We start from the raw sequence: 23,859 nt of genomic DNA, 5'->3' as shown, positions 1-23,859 counted from the left end.
CAGGTGAAGTCCTACTGACGGTGGAGCAGAATGGTACTCAGAAGGTTTGGAGATGCTTTCCATGATTCCCTCAAAACTGTCTAATAAGGTTGTGTCATAAGTACGGCCTCTCTTACAGCTTTTGTATGTTTTTCCCTAATTCATGCATCCAAGAGAAAAGAAGCAAACAGTAGATACTGGGTTTACTGTTAGATTCACAGGACCCACTCTTGTAAGTTCTAGTAAGTAAGTTCTATTTTTTTCCCTAAATACTTGAGAATAGATTTCAGCATGTAGCCCACAGCAAATGAACTGTTCTCAGTGTGATTTCTAGCCCTGGTCTACACTAGGACTTTAGGTCGAATTTAGCAGTGTTAAATCGATTTAAACCTGCACCCGTCCACACAATGAAGCCCTTTATTTCGACTTAAAGGGCTCTTAAAATCGATTTCCTTACTCCACCCCTGACAAGTGGATTAGCGCTTAAATCGACGTTGCCGGCTCGAATTTGGGGTACTGTGGACACAATTCGATGGTATTGGCCTCCGGGAGCTATCCCAGAGTGCTCCATTCTGACCGCTCTGGACAGCACTCTCAACTCAGATGCACTGGCCAGGTAGACAGGAAAAGAACCGCGAACTTTTGAATCTCATTTCCTGTTTGGCCAGCGTGGCAAGCTGCAGGTGACCATGCAGAGCTCATCAGCACAGGTGACCATGATGGAGTCCCAGAATCGCAAAAGAGCTCCAGCATGGACCGAACGGGAGGTACGGGATCTGATCGCTGTTTGGGGAGAGGAATCCGTGCTATCAGAACTCCGTTCCAGTTTTCGAAATGCCAAAACCTTTGTGAAAATCTCCCAGGGCATGAAGGACAGAGGCCATAACAGGGACCCGAAGCAGTGCCGCGTGAAACTGAAGGAGCTGAGGCAAGCCTACCAGAAAACCAGAGAGGCGAACAGCCACTCTGGGTCAGAGCCCCAAACATGCCGCTTCTATGATGAGCTGCATGCCATTTTAGGGGGTTCAGCCACCACTACCCCAGCCGTGTTGTTTGACTCCTTCAATGGAGATGGAGGCAATACGGAAGTAGGTTTTGGGGACGAAGAAGATGATGATGAGGAGGAGGTTGTAGATAGCTCACAGCAAGCAAGCGGAGAAACCGGTTTTCCCGACAGCCAGGAACTGTTTCTCACCCTAGACCTGGAGCCAGTACCCCCCGAACCCACCCAAGGCTGCCTCCTGGACCCAGCAGGCGGAGAAGGGACCTCTGGTGAGAGTACCTTTTAAAATGCTATACATGGTTTAAAAGCAAGCATGTGAAAGGATTACTTTGCCCTGGCATTTGCGGTTCTCCTAGATGTAGTCCTAAAGCCTTTGCAAAAGGTTTCTGGGGAGGGCAGCCTTATTTCGTCCTTCATGGTAGGACACTTTACCACTCCAGGCCAGTAACACGTACTCGGGAATCACTGTAGAACAAAGCATTGCAGTGTATGTTTGCTGGCATTCAACCAAAATCCGTTCTTTATCTCTCTGTGTTATCCTCAGGAGAGTGAGATATAATTCATGGTCACCTGGTTGAAATAGAGTGCTTTTCTTCAGGGGACACTCAGAGGAGCCCGTTCCTGCTGGGCTGTTTGCCTGTGGCTAAACAGAAATGTTCCCTGCTGTTTGCCACAGGGAGGGGGGAAGGATGATGGGGTAGTCACGCGGTGGGAGGAGGCAAAATGTGACCTTGTAACGAAAGCACATGTGCTATGTATGTAATGTTAACAGCAAGGTTTATCCTGAAAGAGTGTAGCGACTGTTTTATAAAATGTGTCTTTTTAAATACCGCTGTCCCTTTTTTTTTCTCCACCAGCTGCATGTGTTTCAATGATCACAGGATCTTCTCCTTCCCAGAGGCTAGTGAAGCTTAGAAAGAAAAAAAAACGCACTCGCGATGAAATGTTCTCCAAGCTCATGCTGTCCTCCCACACTGACAGAGCACAGACGAATGCGTGGAGGCAAATAATGTCAGAGTGCAGGAAAGCACAAAATGACCGGGAGGAGAGGTGGAGGGCTAAAGAGAGTAAGTGGCGAGCTGAAGAGAGTAAGTGGCGGGCTGAAGACAGGGCTGAAGCTCAAATGTGGCGGCAGCGTGATGAGAGGAGGCAGGATTCAATGCTGAGGCTGCTGCAGGACCAAACCAGTATGCTCCAGTGTATGGTTGAGCTGCAGCAAAGGCAGCTGGAGCACAGACTGCCACTGCTGCCCCTCTGTAACCAACCGCCCTCCTCCCCAAGTTCCATAGCCTCCACACCCAGACGCCCAAGAACGCGGTGGGGGGGCCTCCGGCCAACCAGCCACTCCACCACAGAGGATTGCCCAAAAAAAAGAAGGCTGTCATTCAATAAATTTTAAAGTTGTAAACTTTTAAAGTGCTGTGCTTAAAGTGCTGTGTGGCATTTTCCTTCCCTCCTCCACCACCCCTCCTGGGATACCTTGGTAGTCATCTCCCTATTTGTGTGATGAATGAATAACGAATGCATGACTGTGAAGCAGCAATGACTTTATTGCCTCTGCAAGCAATGATTAAAGGGAGGAGGGGAGGGTGGTTAGCTTACAGGGAAGTAGAGTGAACCAAGGGGCGGGGGGTTTCATCAAGGAGAAACAAACAGAACTTTCACACCGTAGCCTGGCCAGTCATGAAACTGGTTTTCAAAGCTTCTCTGATGCGTACCGCGCCCTCCTGTGCTCTTCTAACCGCCCTGGTGTCTGGCTGCGCGTAACCAGCAGCTAGACGATTTGCCTCAGCCTCCCACCCCGCCATAAACGTCTCCCCCTTACTCTCACAGATATTGTGGAGCACACAGCAAGCAGTAATAACAGTGGGAATATTGGTTTCGCTGAGGTCTAAGCGAGTCAGTAAACTGCGCCAGCGCGCCTTTAAACGTCCAAATGCACATTCTACCACCATTCTGCACTTGCTCAGCCTGTAGTTGAACAGCTCCTGACTACTGTCCAGGCTGCCTGTGTACGGCTTCATGAGCCATGGCATTAAGGGGTAGGCTGGGTCCCCAAGGATACATATAGGCATTTCAACATCCCCAACAGTTATTTTCTGGTCTGGGAATAAAGTCCCTTCCTGCAGCTTTTGAAACAGACCAGAGTTCCTGAAGATGCGAGCATCATGCACCTTTCCCGGCCATCCCACGTTGATGTTGGTGAAACGTCCCTTGTGATCCACCAGAGCTTGCAGCACTATCGAAAAGTACCCCTTGCGGTTTATGTACTCAGCGGCTTGGTGCTCCAGTGCCAAGATAGGGATATGGGTTCCGTCTATAGCCCCACCACAGTTAGGGAATCCCATTGCAGCAAAGCCATCCACTATGACCTGCATATTTCCCAGGGTCACTACCCTTGATATCAGCAGATCTTTGATTGCGTGAGCTACTTGCATCACAGCAGCCCCCACAGTAGATTTGCCCACTCCAAATTGATTCCCAACTGACCGGTAGCTGTCTGGCGTTGCAAGCTTCCACTCGCTTCTCGACTGTGAGGGCTGCTCTCATCTTGGTATTCATGCGCTTCAGGGCAGGGGAAAGCAAGTCACAAAGTTCCATGAAAGTGCCCTTACGCATGCGAAAGTTTCGCAGCCACTGGGAATCGTCCCAGACCTGCAACACTATGCGGTCCCACCAGTCTGTGCTTGTTTCCCGAGCCCAGAATCGGCATTCCACAGCATGAACCTGCCCCATTAGCACCATGATGCATGCATTGGCAGGGCCCATGCTTTCAGAGAAATCTGTGTCCATGTCCTGATCACTCACGGGACCGCGCTGACGTCGCCTCCTCGCCCGGTATCGCGTTGCCATGTTCTGGTGCTGCATATACTGCTGGATAATGCGTGTGGTGGTTAATGTGCTCCTAATTGCCAAAATGAGCTCAGCGGCCTCCATGCTTGCCTTGGTATGGCGTCCGCACAGAAAAAAGGCGCGGAACGATTGTCTGCCGTTGCTCTGACGGAGGGAGGGGCGACTGACGACACGGCTTACAGGGTTGGCTTCAGGGAGCTAAAATCAACAAAGGGTGTGCCTGTACATCAAGGAGTATTTCAGGCAGGACTGCACGGAGGGTTCCAATAAGAAATGGTGCACCTAAGTTATCGTTGTTATTGGAACAAGGAGGTTAGCCTGGCCTCTGATTGATACATGGCTAGATTTACCTCGCTGCACCTTCTCTGTGAGTGACTGCAGTGTGATCTAGACAGGGGAGGAGGCAAATGAGTACAAAACAAATCTGGTCTATTTCTTGTTCTGACCAACTCCATCTATCTTTTGCATCTTTGGCTGGCAGCAGACGGTGCAGAAGGACTGCATGCCATCCACATCTCATGGCTGCTCGGCAGAAGATGGTACAGTACGACTGCTAGCCATCTTCATCTCTTGCCTGCCTGGCATAAGATGGTACAATACGACTGCTAGCAATCCTCATCTCTTGCCTGCCTGGCAGAAGATGGTACAGTACGACTGCTAGCAGTCCGTATCGCCTGCCTGCTCACCATAAGACGGTTCAATAGGACTGCAGGACTAAAGAGAATGACCTGGTCAAGTCACTCCAAATTTAGTCCCTGCGCCCATGTCTGCCCAGGCGCTCCCAGCCGACGTGGCCAGGAGCACCTCGGACACAACGAGGACGACTACCAATCGTATTGCACCGTCTGCTGCCAGAAGGCAATGGGTTGCTGCTACTGTGCAGCAAAGCCGTACCACGTCTGCCAGCACCCAGGAGACATAGGGTGACGGTTACCTGAGCTGGCTCCATGCTTGCCGTGGTATGGCGTCTGCACAGGTAACTCATGAAAAAAGGCGCGAAATGATTGTCTGCCCTTGCTTTCACGGAGGGAGGGAGGGAACGGGGGCCTGACGACACGTACCCAGAACCACCCGCGACAATATTTTAGCCCCATCAGAGTGCTCCATTGTGAGTGCTCTGGACAGCACTCTCAGATGCCCAATTGTTTGCCATTGCTCTGACGCTGGGAGGGGCGCTTACAGGGTTGGCTTCAGGGAGCTAAAATCAACAAAGGGGGTGGCTTTACATCAAGGAGTATTTCAGGCAGGACTTCACGGAGGGTTCCAATAAGAAATGGTGCACCTAAGTTATTGTCCTTATTGGAACAAGAAGGTTAGCCTGGCCTCTGATTGATACATGGCTAGATTTACCTCGCTGCACCTTCTCTGTAAGTGACTGCAGTGTGATCTAGAAGAATGAGTCCCCTAGACAGGGGAGGGGGGGAAGCAAATGACTACAAAACAAATCTGGTCTATTTCTTGTTTTGATCCACTCCATCTATCTTTTACATCTTTGGCTGGCAGCAGACGGTGCAGAAGGACTGCATGCCATCCACATCTCATGGCTGCTCAGCAGAAGATGGTACAGTACGACTGCTAGCAGTCCGTATTGCCTGCCCGCTCACCATAAGACGGTTCAATAGGACTGACTGCAGGACTAAAGAGAATAACCTGCTCAAGTCACTCCAAATTTAGTCCCAGCGCCCATGTCTGCCCAGGCGCTCCTGATCGACCTCACAGAGGCGACCAGGAGCACCTCAGACATGACGATGACGGCTACCAGTCGTACTGTACCGTCTGCTGCCACAAGGCAAGGGGTTGCTGCTACTGTGTAGCAATGCCGTACCGCGTCTGCCAGCACCCAGGAGACATAGGGTGACGGTTACCTGAGCGGGCTCCATGCTTGCCGTGGTATGGCGTCTGCACAGGTAACTCAGGAAAAAAGGCGCGAAATGATTGTCTGCCCTTGCTTTCACGGGGGGAGGGAGGGAACGGGGGCCTGACGATATGTACCCAGAACCACCCGCGACAATGTTTTAGCCCCATCAGGCATTGGGATCTCAACCCAGAATTCCAATGGGCAGCGGAGACTGCGGGAACTGTGGGATAGCTACCCACAGTGCAACGCTCTGGAAGTCGACGCTTGCCTCGGTACTGTGGAAGCGCTCCGCCGAGTTAATGCACTTAATGCACTTAGAGCATTTTCTGTGGGGACACATACACTCGAATATATAAAACCGATTTCTAAAAAACCGACTTCTATAAATTCGACCTAATTTCGTAGTGTAGACATACCCCTAGTAATATGGTGCAGCTATCAATATCGCATTGATAGGAATATTGTATAGGGGAAAATATAGCAAGTTGAATGACTCATTTGGTTACTTATGTGTTGGCTAATTATGTGGAACTGAAATAAATTAACTGCTGTGCCACATTTGCTGTTGGTTGGAGCCTACTCCAAAGCCCACAGAAGTCAATGAGAAGACGCTCATGGATTTCCACTGGATTTTGCATCAAGCCCATTATAAACAATTCTGCTTTGACCCAGGCTAAGCATGGATAGTAAGTGTTGAATAGAAAAGTTATGTTATAGCATTGAACAATGTATTTGGAAATAAGACATTAAGAGGTGACTAAACTTCAGTAAGAAGCTGAGCTTTGATGCCAAAGATGGCTAATTAAGAAGCCAAACTCAATACCATCGGAGTTTCTCTGGGGTCAATCTAACCTGGGATCTATGTTCTGAAGACTGACCTAATGGTGTGTGTATTTCAGCATGCACTTTGGTCAGATGTCATGCTCCACTCTGTGGCAGTCTTCTTTGAAATGTTTCTCAGATCTTACTGCTGAGTAAGAGAGTGAATTTTACAAGCTGCAAATAAGCAATGAAACAAAATCAGAGCAAACTGGAGACAATCAGTTACTTGAAAATAACTATTAACTATCCTGACTGGAGTTACTGGGTCAGAGTAACATTCAAAAGAATTTTTGGATGCAACCTCAAGTCTTCTTAAGTACTGTGCACGTTCTTTGGCAAGTGGCATCACAGCAGATCCAGGAGTTGTATAAATTGACTACCAGGTGTGTTTTTTTTCCTGCAGTGCAGCAGTACTAAAAGTAGAACCTAATTCTGGGCCCAGTTTGTATTTGAACTAGGACTGCCGATTAATCGCAGTTAACTCTCACGATTAGCTCAAAAAAATTGATTATGATTAATTGCGGTTTTAATCGCACTGTAAAACAATAGAGTACCAATTGAAATGTATTAACTATTTTTGGATGTTTTTCTACATTTTCAAGTATATTGATTTCTATTATAGCACAGAATAATCTATGAATACAAAATGTACCATGCTCACTTTATATTATTATTTTTATTACAAATATTTGCACTGTAAAATGATAAAATAATTAGTATTTTTTCAATTCACCTCATACAAGTACCATAACGCAATCTTTTTATCATGAAAGTGCAACTTACAAATGTAGATTTTTTTTGTTACATAACTGCACTCAAAAACAAAACAATGTAAAACTTTAAAGCCTACAAGTCCATTCAGTCCTACTTCTTATTCAGCCAATGGCTAAGACAAACAAGTTTGTTTACATTTACGGGACATAATGCTTCCAGGTTCTTATTTACAATGTCACCTGAAAGTGAGAACAGGTGTTCGCATGGCACTTTTGTAGCTGGCATTGCAAGGTATTTACGTGCCAGATATGCTAAACATTCGTATGCCCCTTCATGCTTCAGCCACCATTCCAGAGGACATGCTTCCATGTTGATGACGCTCGTTACAAAAATAATGTGTTAATTAAATTTTTACTGAACTCCTTGGGTGAGAATAGTATGTCTCCTGCTCTGTTTTACCTGCATTCTGTCGTGTATTTCATTTTATAGCGGTCTTGGATGATGACCCAGCACATGTTGTTCGTTTTAAGAACACTCTCACTGCAGATCTGACAAAATGTAAAGAAGGTACCAATGTAAGATTTCTAAAAATAGCTACTGCACTCAACCCAAGGTTTAAGAATCAGAAGCGCCTTCCAGAATTTGAGAGGGATGAGATGTGGAGCATGCTGCGCATGCTTTTAGATGTCTTAAAAGAGCAACACTCCAATGCAGAAACTACAGAACCTGAACCATCAAGAAAGAAAATCCACCTCTGCTGGTGGCATCTGACTCAGATTATGAAAACGAACATGAGTCAGTCTGCACTGCTTTGGATTTTTATCGAGCAGAACCTGTCATCAGCATGGGCGCATGTCATCTAGAATGGTGGTTGAAGATGAAGGGACATATGAATCTTTAATACATCTGGCATATAAATACCTTGCAACACCAGCTACAACAGTGCCATGCGAACATCTGTTCTCACTTTCAGGTGACATTGTAAACAAGAAGAAGGCAGCATTATCTCCTGCAAATGTAAACAAGCGTGTTTGTATGAGAAAATGGCTGAAGAAGATGTAGGACTGAATGGACTTGTAGGCTGTAAAGTTTTAAATTTAATATATTATTTCTTTTGTTTTTTACAGTGCAAATATTTGTAATAAAAAATATAAAGTGAGCACTGTATACTTTGTATTCTGTGTTGTAATTGAAATCAATATATTTGAAAATGTAGAAAACATCCAAAATATTTAAATAAATGGTATTCTATTATTGTTTAACAGTAAGATTAATTGCGATTAATTTTTTTAATTCCTTGACAGCCCTAATTTGGACCAAATATACAACCTCTCTGAAATCAAAGCCAAATACAATGTTGGAGGGCAAACTTATGCCTAACCAAAACCAAAAACCAAGGCTTAAGCCAAAAAGGTCTCTCCAGTCTTACCAGTCTTCTAATGAAGAAAAATGTAGAGGACTTAGAGTCTATGATTAAAAAGCAAAATCTGCCTTATTTTTGCTTATATAGTTTAATGCATGTGTTTTATACATGTATGTTATTTTAAAGTATCCAAAGACTAGACTGTGACTTCCACTATGAGCCTGCACAAGATAATAAGGGAGAGAGAGAGAGAGAGAGCTTTATTCTGACATATCCCAGTTTTGTCCATCCTGCAATAACAGAGGTGGCTGGCTGGGGATGAGAGGAAGAGTGGGCGATTTGCTGGCAGAAGGGATGGAAGGGACTACAACGTATGCACCAGTTCTGCTTCATCATTGACACACATTCAGTGTTCAAGTTTTTCATTGAAAAAATCCGCTCTCCCTATTAATTCCCCAATTCACACAAATGCTTCGGATGTGAAATGTTTTCCGAACCATAGTTGAAAGGCCCATGTAATTTACATACCTATATAAATCACTGCCCTCTCAGCCAGTAAAGATGTGACTAGTGTTAATGTAAGGTATAAAATTAACAAATTGAAAGCCTGAATCATTTACATACATTATGCAATCTTGGTTTGCCATAAAACCAAGCATGCATTGATTCCTGATTGAGTTTCAAATAAATAGCAGCTGTGCCTATATAGGCACAATGTACACTATGTACTTTTCACTTTCATTCAGTGCAATTGATCATTTCATTCAGAGCTTGGTGCCTACCTCCTTAAGGCTCCTTTGAAATTCCCAGCTGTAATTATTTTTAATATCACCTTGCCACTGGCATGTGAGGAGTAATATTGGATTTTATTTTGTTTTTGAAATCTTACTAATATACAATATAGCATATCTACATGCAAGATGTGGAAAAGTATTGCAGATTAATCACCGCGGAGCAGTCTTAGGGCTGCAGTTAAGAGTCCTGATCATACTTATACTCTATACAACATAGTTTTACCTTACACTGTCTTTAAAACTCCACTTTTACCTTTCCTTTGCTGATCTGTCCAGATACTATATTCTAGTCTCCTTCCCGCCATCTTGGGTGGACTAAAATAGTTTCCAGCACTCCTAGAGGAATTTTTTAATATCTCTGTGCAATGTAGTCCTGATCCAAAGCTATGGAAATTAATGGTAGTCTTTCCATTGACTTCAAAAGGCTTTGCCTCAGACTCTCTATTAATATAACTATTGATGGGTTCATTGTTTAAGTGAGTGTCTTGAAAATCTGGTTGATGAAGTTAGCTAAACATGTTATTTATTTGTCCCCTTTCAGCATGGCAGATTATTCATTTTGCTTAGTGTAGTTTTTGACAGAGGGCCGGATCTGATGCCTGCTGAAGTTAACGGACTTCAGTTCAGCATTAGATCAGGCCCATCAGGTTTGTTATATCGGATGATACAGGATTCAACCCTGTAACCCTTTCTCAAATGAGTAGTCCTTACACATGCTGATAACCCAATGTAAAGACTGATCATGTGAATAAGGCTTGCAGGATTGGGCTTTTTTGTGTCTAGAGATTAAATTTTAAGAACTTTAAATTTTGAACATTAAGAAAAGATGTCAGTATTAACCCCCTACATAAAAGAACACAGAATACACATACTCTGTATGTAGCTAGCAATTTAGCCCCTGATTTTCAAACTGGTTTTCAAACTCCATGGACAGAATTTTGCACCTGCCAGGAAAAAACATGAATGACTTGTGAGTGCAAAATTCTGCTCACAAAAGTGGAGACCCATGAAACCTAGGTATCTTTTTATATACAGAACCACTCCTGCATACTTTCCACCCCCAGAAATCCCAGTGAAATTGGTAGGTTGTTCTGGCTGTGTATAGAGTTCAGGATGAGGGCCTTACTAGAAGAATAATGTGTATTGATAATATACCTCAGACAACTCAGAAGAATAACAATCTTTCCCATGTTGTTTAAAAATTCCACAAGTCTCCTGCAGACTTTTAAAACCTTTGTGGTTTCTGTTTAAAATTACAGCAAATTTTTTCCAGTGGAGCATAGCAGCCCAATACGTTAGCTCCCTGTTGCAGAGTGGGAGGTTTCTCACATTTCCACCTTACAGTTAAACAGTTTCTTGGCAGCAATAAGTGCTAATTTAACAAATTTCTTTCCAGCATTTTTTGCCAGCAGGGATCCAGAAACACCCCCAGGTATTCAGAGGAGGTGATGCTGGGAATGGAAAATGGCAAACTTCATCCCAAGAAGCCAGGTCAGTTCCAGAGTCTCTGTACTGGGACCCCCTCCTGCTTGATTTTATACAAAGCCAGCATCTGATCTTACACAGCTAAATACTTAAGTGGACTGATGTTCAGCCTATGTACCAGAATCATTTTAAATGGGATCCCATTGTGTCTGACATATAAATGAGAGGTTTGAACAGCAAATGTCTATTTGATCTCTTTCGCCTGCTCTTTTTAATTTTTGTTTTCCCAGTGACCGAAAGAGTGATCGTTCCAAAACTGGGGTAGGAATTTGTGTGTGTGTGTGTGTGTGTGTATTTACAGGAAACCTTTCAGTTTGACTCAATGAGACCAGTATTCTAGTTTAAAAGGAAGGCTATGATTAAAAAGTATAAACTCAACTTGACTCTCAAGGATTCATGTACAAAATCATGCTTGCCGCTAACATGGTCAGGGGAGAAAGCACTTTGAAGCAATTACCAAAGTAAAGGAGAACAGACTTTAATATGGATTGGGTGGAATTCCAAAAGGGATTAACCACCAGAATTAAAAGGATGCTTCTGTTAGCAATCTGGCTTGGACTGGGAGGATAATCTGTTCCACAAGTGGTAGAAACTACCTGATTCTTAAAGCCATTCAGCCAGTGAAAGTATCTTACAAAGACGATCAGTAATTATAGTCTCTGGAACTGCCAGACTCTTCTGTAAAATCAGTGGATTTAGCTAATGCTATCACTTCCTGTGATGTTGACAAATTGGAGGAAGTCCAGAGTCAAGCAACAAAAATCATTAAAGGTCTAGAAAATATGACCTATCAGGAAAGATTGAAAAAAAATGGGTTTGTTTAGTCTGGGGAAGTGTGACAGAGTGCAGGGAGTGGGTAGGTGAGCCTGCACTCTGATCACTTGGAGGCTAATTGGTTCCCCAGGAGAAGCTGACTGGTGTAATGATCCAATCAGGCTACTGGCCTGGATGGGGTAAACATTCAATAGGCCCCATCAGCCCAGGGCTGATAAAAAGAGGCACAGGAAGGAAGGAAGTGTAGGGAGAGGGAGAACAAGAACAGGGCTAGCAGAGTCTAGTCATACAGAGGCCTCAACGTAGGGAGATCTCATTTCCCCTCAGGTCCTGCTGAGAGGGAGTAAAGCTTGGCAAAGATTGTAAATAGTTGTGAGCACAAGGGACTGTGATGTTATTGGTGAAGGAAAATAGAAATAAAGTGTCACTGAAAGCAAACCTGATGGAGTCTGTGCAGTTTCTGCAGGGAAGAGGATGGCAGGGGGGAGGGCCCCAGTTACAAGAAGAGACAACTAAGGAGGGATATGATAACAGTTTTCAAGTACATAAAAGGTTGTTACAAGGAGGCAGGTGAAAAATTATTTTCCTTAACCTCTAGGACAAGGCTAGGACAAGACATAATGGGCTTAAATTGCAGCAAGGAAGGTTTAGGTTGGACATTAGGAAAAACTTCCTAACTATCAGGGTAGTTAAATACTGGAACAAATTGCCAAGGGAGGTTGTAGAATCTCCATCATAGGTTTTTAAGAACAGGTTAGACAGACACTTGTCAGGAATGGTCTAGTTATTACTTAGTCCTGCTTGAGTGCAAGAGGCTGGACTAGATGACATCTTGAGGTCCCTTCCAGTCCTACACTGCTATGATTCTATTCCTAGCACATATGGGCCAAGTCTACCACCAACATTCTGGCCAAACGCTTCAGCATGATGTCAGGAAAGATGCAGGAGAAACCTTCCCCTTGCAATAAATGGAGAAAAAAGTAGTTTATAGGGAGGTGGGTAGGGATGAATGGTATATCAACGGAGACAACAAAACACCAGATTCATTGATGGGCCTAGTCTTTCAGGGCAGGAGACTGCAGCAGTGCAAAATGGAAACAATCTCAATACAGCAGGATAGGATATAGCCAGGCAGTGCAACCCAAAATATAGGAGATTCTGGCCAGGAAAGGGGATGTGGCTAGCAGAGCTGGCCTTAAGAGCCTGCAAAGACCTTTGCTCAGCCCCGCTGGATTTAGACAACAAGAAAAGGCAACACTAATCTGAGCTCTTTTATTAAGCAATCTTTTAAACCATTTCCTTATGGGGATGGACCTGAAAATGTGAATTGATAAGATCAATCACTAGAGTTGAAAGTGTGTCACAGTTGATTTTTCCTGAAGAATATGAATTATTCATGCTTCCTCTTACAGTTAAGCCAGGCAATCCTTTGGGAAACCTGAAACCCACATTACAGATCTCTTAAGTTAGGGGAATGCTGATGAATTTGCTTCTTGGAGGCTATGACACTTAGGCTGCAGCTGCTTGCCATATGACTGTCACATGCATCCTCCCAGCTGTCAGTCAGCTGCCTATAAATTAACTAGTTCCTTTGCTGAAAAGCCAATGCAGCCTATGGCCATAAGGAAGAGGTAGGTGAATACAATGAGAGGCAGCATCAGCTAAGGGGTTTAGCATGGAAATGAGAGCACGAGTCTCCTATATTCTAATTCTGGCTTTGCTGCTGCTGCCCTTTCTGGCTTTAGAGAAACCCTGGGAAGGGAAGTAGTGGTACCACCACCTGCCATTGGAGTATAGATTCCACCCCAGGCTGCAGGAGGTTTTACTTATGCGGGGAGGTGTAATTTATAACTCCCTGACTAGCATTAGAGAATCTAGGCTGAAATCCTGGCCTTATTGAAGGCAAAGGGAGTTTTGCCATTGACTTTAAAGGGGCCAAGATTTCTGCCCTACTGTTTTATATCCAAACCAAAAGATGGGCTGTTTAGGGCAGTGACTGTGTCTTCCTGTGTGAGTTAATAGCATCTGGCAGCCTGTAGTGCTATTGTAATACAAATAATGAGGAATACAAATTATTATTTCTTATTTATTGACTCATCCATTTTGTTTTGACCGCTATTAGTCACAGTTTGTTTTGTCCCAGACACACAAGATTGTGAGAGACCCTTACAAAAAAAAAAAAAAAGTGTAAAGGTATACAAAATGATATAATAGATTATACTATTTAGCTACATATAATCTTAAATCAATATATAAATAGCATGCTGAAAGTAGTATGCAACCCCACTTACACTGAATACTGCATATGTAGTACTACAAAGACACAATATCAGCAATATTCAAAGTGGGTTAGCCATCCTCCATTGAAATGATAAGAACCAGCTTCATTCCCTCCTCTTTGCATTCATAAACCCACACAAGTGAGCTCTGAATTGCGTCATGAGGAACATATTAGCCCTAGTTATGTTTTGTTCAATGTCTCATTTGAACAGATGAGCGAACCCTTTCCTAATGTGGATTTTTTTATTTGTTTGTTTATTTTTTACAGACATCACATCTTTATATAGCTGAATTGTTCTTTTTGCTACCTGGCCTTTTTTTACTGTGTGAACTTTTCCTGATGTGCAGCATACTGTACAATATTTTGTAAGGCTAAATCTGGAAGAGAAAAGGATAAAACAGCTTACGTGCTATATTTCAATAGCTAACTAGAGAAGCATCCGCTGATATTCTCATTCTCATTAATAAATGGACTAGTTATGTCCCTGATGTAAGCTCAACTGAAATCAGTGGAGTAGCATCAGAGATGAATATGTACAACTACATTTCAGACGGTTTGAGAGGCAATTTTAATTTTGGAAAAACAACACAACTACTTACCAGAAGATTAAAACTATAGGTATGAAACATGGTAAATAGAGTTTTCCAAGTCTACCCAGTTCATACTTAGGAGCATGATATGCCTCAGGCATTGTACTATTGTTTTTTTATCTTTTTCTCCTATATATTTCTTATTTCCTTCTTCCTAAGAGCTTCAGAGAAAGTGCAACAAAGTTTCTCTATCAACTGGTTCATAAAGAAAATGTCAACAAAATGTGTTGTCTTGACATACAAGATTACTGTACTATATTTCAGGGCCATACACAGAATTATACAAGTGTATTTGTTTACATATAAGGGAGTGTAAATCATATTTTTTATGAAAAAATTGACTTTTCTATAGTAACTCTGCCTTTTCCTTCCTTAAATTGAGTGGCAAAGCTTGTCACACAGCACTTTTATGCTGACTCTCTAATATCCTTTCCTGGAACTCTCTTGTATCCTTTCCTTTAGCCATACACTTTTTCATATCTGCATAACTAGGTTCCAACCAAGTCCTGTGATTTTTATTGTTAGATTTTATTAATTGAATTTTATAAGCCTTTGTCTAGTGATATATATCTTTGTAGCATCATATTTATGCTAGAACTGGGCCCAAACCAAACTTTAGATCCAAGCACCCTGAACTCTGAGGATGTTTGGCCCCAGATTCTAATTTTACACCTTGGTCCCATCTATAATCTGCATCAGTGCTACTAAACAATTTCAATATTATGTTTATGTAGTTTTCCAAACTCTCACATTTGGGTTTCCTTTTAATAAACTGCCTGAAGAAGCACCGTGATTCTGAACACATATTGTAACGAGAATAGAAACATTAACTGACAGTCAGTTCTGTACAGAGAAATCACCCCAAATTCCTGTTTTCAAAAATCATTCTCTTAGAACAGAGGTTGGCAAACTAAGGCCCGCAGGTCACATCCAGCCCATGGGACTGTCCTGCCTGGCCCCTGAGCTCCTAGCCTGAGAGACTTGAACCCGCCCCCGCTATCCCCCACTCCCCCACAGCCTCAGCGCACCGCGCCACCAGCACAGGAGGGGGCTGCACTGCGGGGGCAGGGGAGAGCAGGGAGGAAGGCTCACCTGCAGCCACAGGGGAGCAGGCGGAGGGTGAAGGACTCAGGAGGAGCACCAGGTGGCCGCACAGCTGGCTGGAGAGAAGTGGCACTTTGAAGGGGAAACCGCCTCCTCTCTCTGGCTGCGCGGCTGCCCCTGCTCCTCCTGAGGCCTCCGCCCATGTTCGCAGGGCCACATTCTGAAAGGGGCTTTAGAGGAGGTGTTGGATCAGGGATGGGTTCCGGGGGGCCTGTCAGGGGGCAGGGGGGGTTGGATAGGAGGTGGGGTCCCGGGGGAGGTGTTAGGGGACAAGGAGTAGGGGGGGTTGGCTGGGTCAGGGGTTCTGAGGGGGGCAGTCAGAGGGTGGGAAGTGGGAGGGGGTAGATAGGGTTAGGGGAGGCGCAGCCTTCCCTACCCGGCCCTCCATACAGTTTTGGAACCCCAATGTGGCCCTCAGGCCAACAAGGTTCCTCACCCCTGTCTTAGAAGCTAAGGACCTCCCTTCTGTCACTTGCCCCATTTTTACACCAGTGTAACTCCTTTGACTCCAGTGGAATTACTCCTGATTTATAATGGCGTTAAGAAGAATCAAGCTGTATGTGTCCTAACACATTAGAGGGCCTGATTCTCATTTTACACAAAGTCCCTTTACACCATTTTTGGAGTGAAGGGGCATTTTTTTTCTGTTTGTACAGCACCTAGCATAATGTTCAAGCCTGGTATGCCTAGGTGCTACTACAATACTAATAAATAACAACAATAATGAATTAATGTCTATTCACTTCAAGCAGCACGAAGAGGCCTTGCTGTGAATGAGAATCAGTTGCCAATATATTTCTGACATTGTTTCACCTGGAAAGTGAAAAAAAAAAAGTATTAGAATGTCAAAATAACAGGCACACACCTGTTGAAATGAAATGAAATGAAAAAATACTTTTCTAGTAAGCTGGGTCAGAGCTTGGCATTGACATGTTGGTTCTTCAGCTTTCTAGGTGCATTTGATGTTTTAAAAGTGGTTTTGCAATTTTAAGGTGTTGTAATGTATATTCTGTATGAACAGTTTCAGAGTAGCAGCCGTGTTAGTCTGTATTCGCAAAAAGAAAAGGGGGACTTGTGGCACCTTAGAGACTAACCAATTTATTTTAGCATAAGCTGTATGAAGATATACAAAGGATTCCAGCAGTTCTGGGCTAACTAGAAAGAACTGCAGGAGCACAGCTAGAGTATTTAAAAGAAAAACTTCTGTAGTTTTCTCTTGTGCAGTAGATTACAATATATCACTAAACTACATATATTCCATATGTAGCCCTATATTGTATTCATTATAGATAATTTGGGCTTGATTCTGTATTGCCTTGCACTTTGTGTGTATTTTACCCTGTGCAAAGTGTAAGTAAAAACTCCACTCCTCTGAGTTGGTAACTATTTGCCTTCCCTTTGCAAACCTATGAGTGCAACATTAGCTGCCAGGCAGGGGAGAGTCAAGTCCTTTATTTTATAAAAAATGACAACACCCGTTCTTTACATCCAATAAAACAACAAAAATCCCCCATGCTGACCGCAGTATATCTTCTCTTTTAACTAGGGACTGATCCAAAGTCCACTGAAGTCAATAGGAGTTCCATTGATTTCAGCAGGCTTGGTATCAGGCCTTAAACTGATTCACCACTCTGGACACTGGGTAAGCTGTCCCCACCTGGGACAAATTAGGGAGATAATTGGTTAAGGACTAAATGATTAACCAATTAACAGGGTGGCTCAACTCATCAGCTGAAGCCAGCAAAAAGAGAGACAGGAAGAGGATAAAGGGGTAGCTGGAAGGAAGGGTGGGCTAGCGATGCCTGGGATTTCAGGTAGATGAGCATTTTTCCCCTGTGCCTAGGGAGAATGTAAAAACTTTGAGCAGTAGGGAATGTGGTCTGTTATAATCATGCTGTAAATAAAGTACTGAGTGTTGAATTTGTCACAAGTTCTGTGTGAGGATTGTGTGTTGTAGGGAATCTAAGGGAACCCCACCCTAAGAGGGACCCTTATATTGCTTTGTGTTTGTATTAATTATGTAGTATGACTATAGCACAGATCAATATTTATTTTGTTTTCAACAGATGTGGTCCCTATTCTTTGCCAAATGTTATTTCACATGCATGTAACCATTATCATACATGGAATAAATAGGTTTTGCAGAATTTGTCATTTTGATGGATAATCATTATTTAAAGCATTTTTTACTTATCTATTTAAACTTTCACAGTTATGGGAAACTTAATGGGGGGTCAAACGAGGGGAGGTCAGACAATAATTATTTAATGAATGAGATACTGAGATTCAAAGAGCTAAAGCTTTATAGTCATTAAGACAGACATTGTTGACATCATGTGTCAAAATATGCAAAGAAAATATCCTTAAATCAACTAAGGAGTTCTTTTAACACTTTTAGATTAGTGGAAATATTTTTCTGTGTGTACAGTGAAATTTGATTATTTCTGATCCTTCCAAGTCTAGCTATACATGACATCAAAATGTCTTTTGCATGACATTAAATATGCCCTGAGCTATAGAATTCAGTATTTTCTGTCTTTTATTCTCAATTGTTTCTTATATTGATCAGGTTTTTACAGATATATTTATCTTGGTGGTTGGTTCTTCCTCTAGATTTTGTCCTTTGACTTACTACTAATAATGTCAACTGTATGTTATCTCGATGATCCAGGAAAAGGAGGAGTTTGGACAAACTCCTTGTGCTTTTGGCAGTGTTTAGGTTTATGGAAGACCTAGAAACACACATTTTGGTAGAGGGCTTTCCTGACTAAGCTAGGGTTCTCATAGTTACAAAATCCTTTCTCTTCTCCTCTTTTTGTCTCATTTTCCATTCTGTTCACGTTTATCTGACTCAGGAAGCCCCTTTGAAACTTTTCTTTATTGGCTCTGGTCTGAGGTATGGCTGAAAAATTAAGGAGAGTCACAGCAGCTCTACAGAAGATGGAGAACCTTGCTTGTTGTAAATAAAACTGTTGAACCTTTCAAACTCTATTTACCTAATGTGGGCTAGTTAATAATGTTGCTTTCTTCTTTACCAGCTTTTCAGTCTTCTGGGCCGTACCATGCAATGACTGAATTTAGCTCCATCATTTCTGCATGTGGCTATAGCCATATAGAAAACTGAACATGCAACACTGAATTTAGGCATCATACTCAGCAAAAGTAACAAGTTGTTGACCCAGAACAAACTTATCTCCTGTGCAACATTAATATTTAATAAATAAGCAAGTAACAGACACCTTTAAAAAGATCTCCCTTTTAGATGTGACTTAGATTCAGACTTCCCATGCAATAGTTGTAGACTATCTTGCCAGCTGAGGTGGGTGAATTAGAAGAGGTGGATCAGCATCTTGCACGTGTTAGGACTAAACTTTTTCTGGCTTGAAGTAGGAGCAATAATTTGTCTAATGCACAAGCAATTTGAGAGATTAGGAAATGAAATTAGAGGCAGGAATCTGGAAATAGTTGGGTGCCAGCAGATGAAGATATTCTGGGTCTCATCAGATTTATGAAATAACATGTCATTTCAGATATCAAAGAAGATCCAAGGAGCCTTTGTAATAAGAAATGAATTTGTGCTCAGACTGAATTATTAAACACCATAGGAGCCAAGATGGAGTGTAATGTAATGGCTAAAAACTGATCTCTTTCTCCCCTGGATTTCAGATAAAGTGGAATGACTTGGTGGCTTGAAAGATGCTCTTTTCAGATTACTTGGTTTCCTAGGTTAAACCTTGGACCGATATTGTAATGATTGATTGTCCTCTAATATACAAATCTCGGCTCATTAATTCCACCCCCTTGCTCTGTTCATAGTTATATTTTCTTTAAAATATAGCAAGTATCTTGCATCCCTTATAAGGCTTTTCTACTCGGGTGTTGTAAAGAGCCCTCAAAGGCAGTGGCTCAATTCCTGGGTATTGCTGCATATCGGAGGACTCCCTGGCCACTGTAAAGCTAGCAAAACAGCTCCACACCAGCCAGGAGTACAGAAGTTGCTTAAAGCTAACTTTGCCCTCCCTCCCACCCATGTACACTGACTCTATTCCAGTTCCAAGTACAGAGAATGAGAGAATGGGGGCCTTGTGTCTAATCCTGATCCCGTTTAAGTCAACGGTAGAGTTCCCATTCATTTTAATGGCTTGCTCCTGCTCTCCTTAGACTGTAAGCTCCTTCTGACGAAGACATGGAGCTGGATTCTCCTCGTTTACACTAGTTTTAGTTCAGTGTAACCTTATTGACTTCTACTGAATTACTGCTGATTCTCACTGGTATATATGAGGGAAAAAAAAGAGGCTCTGTGCCCTGTAGTTGTCTGTAATGCACCATGCACATCTATGGCACCGTGTAAATAATAATGTAATAGGAACTGGGTCTCAGCCTGTCAAAGCATGTGGGTTTGACTGAGAGTGAATAAACAGTCCATGTATTCCCAACCGCTATCCCATATAAGGAAGAAAGTGGTTGCTGGGAAGGAAAGGCACATGGAAGAACTTTCTGTACTGTGTACAGATCGGGAGTGTGGAACTAACACACAGCTCCATGTGGTAGACAACAGTATCATGTTTTCCTTTGTAAGTATTAAGGTGAGGTGCCCACCTCCAGACTTCTGATGTCTCTGCATCGGCTAGTGGAAACCCCAAAATGCTAATGTGTAAGACCTTTTCCAATAATCAGAAGTGTGAGAATCATCTGGGAGGCAAGAGGCCCTGGCCATGAGTCTCCTCATCCAGAATGAATCCCCAAGTCCCCACGCCATTCCTCAGCCAGCAGCAGATTACAGCAAAATAGGGGATTCTCACTTTCACCACTTAGAAAAATGAATGTGACAAAGGCCTTCCCACGTCTGCTCTCATTCTTCTGCCATCCATTCAGAATGCAGTGGCTAAAATGATTGTTTTGCCCATTTCTTCTCGTCATTCCACCAGTGAATCCTGCCTCACCGCCCTTGCTATCATCTCCTCTCAGGCTTTGTCTACACTGGAACCTGAACAATGAAACTTTTTTGGGTGGGACTTCTTTGTGCGGGGAAAACACGCACCCCTGAACGACAAATGTTTTGCTGACGAAAAGCACCGGTGTGAACAGCGCTTTGTCGGCAGAAGAGCTCTCCTGCTGACAAAGTTGCTGCTGCATGTTGCGGGTGGAAGGTTTTTTTTGTCAGCGGGAGAGTTCTCTCCGGCTGACACAGTGGCTACACTGTACGTCTTTTAGCGGCACAGCTGTAGCAGCACACTGTGTCGCTAAAAGGTGCAGAGTGCAGACATAGCCTCAGTCTCATCTCTGAGCCTTCTTCCATGCTGTCCTCAATTCCTGAATACCCTCCATACATTTTTCACCCTTTTGCCTCCCCTTCCATCCTATTACATTAAAAAGCAAATGGAAAAAGGGAGAGAGAATAACACTGGGACCTAACTTTTCTCTGCACCTGTCCATGCCTTTTGATTTCCTATTCCATGTAGATGAGTAGCTCCTCAAGATAGAGACTGGCTCAGATCTCATGCTGTATCCATTTTCTGCTGGCTCCCTATCCCCAGTGAATTTAGAGCAGTCAAGAAACTAGTGTAAACTCCACCACCTGGTAACCATTCCCAAAGAGCCATCAGCTAGCTGCAGAGAATCAGCATGCCCCTGCTCCCCCGCACCCCATTCACTGTATACCCTTTTGCTGGGGCCTATGGGGGCATGGTGTAGAAGCTGGTTGTGCTAGTTCTGTGCCTCCTGTGGACCATACCATACTGGGGGAAAGTCCAGTAGGGAGGATGGGGCCAGTTTTTGTCCCTATTGCTCTGCCGGTGTTATGCAAAGGGAATGGAGCAGGATCTGGTCCAGTGTCATCTTTTGTGTCTTGTAAAGAACTGAGCACACTGTTGGGGCTTAAATAAATGATGGTGATAAGTTTACATTTATTTTCTTTATCAAAAGACCTCCTGGGTTTCTCTGTAAAAATATTAAACAAGCAGAAAGGTCTGTGTTGTGCATGCACACGATTTGTATTCAATCTCGGGTAAATAAAACATATCCAATTCCCTGTTCCAAACTTCCTAGCAGGATAGGATTAAATTTAAAAAGAGGTCAGTGCAGGCAGCTGTATTTTTGCTGCTATCCATTGAAACCTGCTGTAGACAGACTACATTCTTTCTGGCTCTGCCTGCCTGCTCTTGGGAGACTCTACTAATGCAAGCGCCATATTCTCAGGCCAGCTTCTATCTTTGGTGGACAAAAGTCTTTTTAGAGTATCTTTTCTAAGATCAGCAGCAAAATCTGGTTTGGAAGCTCACCCTCTAAAAGTGGTGCAGATGTCATTGTCTTTGATTCTAAAATAGTCTCTAACAGAAGTAAAACAGTCTGTAGTGGAATGGATCCCACTACATTGATCAGCAGGAAAGGGTTCTGGCTGAGCAGAAAGCATCACAGTTGCCTAGCCTCAGTCTGGACCACAAGTCTGAGGTCACTATGACTAGGCTCAGCTAAACCCAAGAGATTATAAAAGGAGTGAGTGGTAGGCTGTTTCTCACCTTGGACAGAGCTCCTTAAAACCGTACCTCTAGTGCAGCTAAGGAAGGAGCTATAGTTGAAAATGGCTCTTTTGACTGACTTGAGGAAACTGTGGGCAGGAGAAACTCTTTTGAGTTATTTGTGGACATGCTGATGACACAATGCCTTTTTAACGTTCATTTAGAAACCCTGCCTTTGGGATCTCTTGCTCTTTCCCAGCTGCATGTCCTCCATTGTTGGTTCCTCCTATGACTTGCCTGAGTTATATCTCAGGAGGAAAGTAAGATTGGGAGTACATTTGACAGCCACAGGCTAGAAATGACTAACTTCTCTCCCCATACAAAGACTGGAGGCCCCATGAATCCTGAGTTTTTGATCTGGGTGGGAAAAAGGGATTCTATAAATGTCTCATGTTAAAAAAATTTTGCTTTAAATGAAAGCATATTTTTAGCATAATTCCCTGAGAACAGCCTTGAAAACCTAAAAAGAGCTTTATGGTTGAAAGGTCTTCTAAAGATCAGAAGAAAAGCTTGCTGGACAGGATTGACTTTAAAAAAAGAACAGGAGTACTTGTGGCACCTTAGAGACTAACAAATTTATTTGAGCATAAGCTTTCATGAGCTACAGCTCACTTCATTGGAAACCGTGAGCCCAGGACTTTTTAGTGGACTTACATTAGGTCACAGGGGCACTTGGTAATGCTGCCAGTGGTAGAAGATGTCCTGTAAACTCACTTCTAACTGGCTGCATGTAGCTGAGACAACTCCTCCATTAAAGTCATTGTGACCTCTTGGTACCAGCTCAATAGCATGGAAACAATGTGGTCTACTGGGCTAGGCAGGGGAGGCTATAATCTCACTCTGTTACAGATGCCCTTTGTGGCCTTAGTAAATTCACTTAAACTTTCTGCCTCAAGGGTTTTGGTGTGTGGGTGGTGTGGTTTCCCCTCCCGCATTTGCCAAAAATAGGGATAATACACTCATCACACAGGAGGGGTTGTAAAGACACACTAACATTTTTTTGAAGCACTATACTGGTGAGAAACTTCACCAGCATGTGCTCACAACCCTCCAGTACACAGGGGCCTAGCTGCTTATTTGTTCCTTGCAAAAGCTTCTCAGCTAGTAACTAGGCACAAGGGCCTATACAGGTACTAGGATTTGGATTCACAAAGGTACTAGGATTTGTGACACCCAGTGCTGCAACGCCTAACTTTTAGGTGTCTAGAAAAATTACAGGAACACACTGTTAATCACAAAGCTGATCTAGGTGCCCTGTATAATACATGGTGGGGGAGAGAAAGGCACCTTAGACTGTGTGTGATGGTTCTCGCAGTACCCAGGACTCAGTCCTCTTGATACACCTGGCCTCTAGCATGAGGGAGTCTTGCCCTGTGGTTGCTGGGAGTCCAACACCACCAGCCTTTCAGTCATTCAAGAACTATCTCCTTGGCTATACCATCCCTGTCTTTGCTTTGCAGGCTAACAATAGGTGCATCCCACACCCTGAGTCACTTGGAAATGTTCCCTTGTGATATCTAGCCAGTGACACTGATTAATCCCGGATCCTCTGCCTCCAAAGGAGCAGTTCATTAGTTTTATCTTAAATGACTGCTCTTGTATAGCACACAGCACTTGTGAGTGCATGTAATAAAACAAAAGTCAGCTTATTTAAGAAAACAGAGATTCAGCTAGAAACCAGGGCAGAGAACAAATGACTACAATACAAAACAAAATCATAA

General features: G+C 43.3%; 1 protein-coding gene across 1 annotated transcript; it reads left to right on the top strand.

Annotated features, from left to right (window-relative positions):
- Positions 1 to 343: 343 nt before the first annotated feature.
- Positions 344 to 6,932, top strand: LOC311516748 (uncharacterized protein; the record flags this gene model as incomplete). The annotated part of the gene is made up of 3 exons (XM_084621090.1): positions 344 to 1,251; positions 1,840 to 2,169; positions 6,919 to 6,932. Exons 1-3 carry the CDS (start codon positions 669 to 671, stop codon positions 6,930 to 6,932), a joined length of 927 nt encoding a protein of 308 aa, XP_084477216.1. The 5' UTR covers positions 344 to 668.
- Between the last annotated feature and the right edge of the window lie 16,927 nt (positions 6,933 to 23,859).

The sequence above is a fragment of the Lepidochelys olivacea genome (genome assembly GCF_965140295.1).
Source record: "Lepidochelys olivacea isolate rLepOli2 genome assembly, chromosome: 2".
NCBI classification, from domain to species: domain Eukaryota; kingdom Metazoa; phylum Chordata; order Testudines; family Cheloniidae; genus Lepidochelys; species Lepidochelys olivacea.
This window is presented reverse-complemented; position numbering and strand designations above follow the sequence as displayed.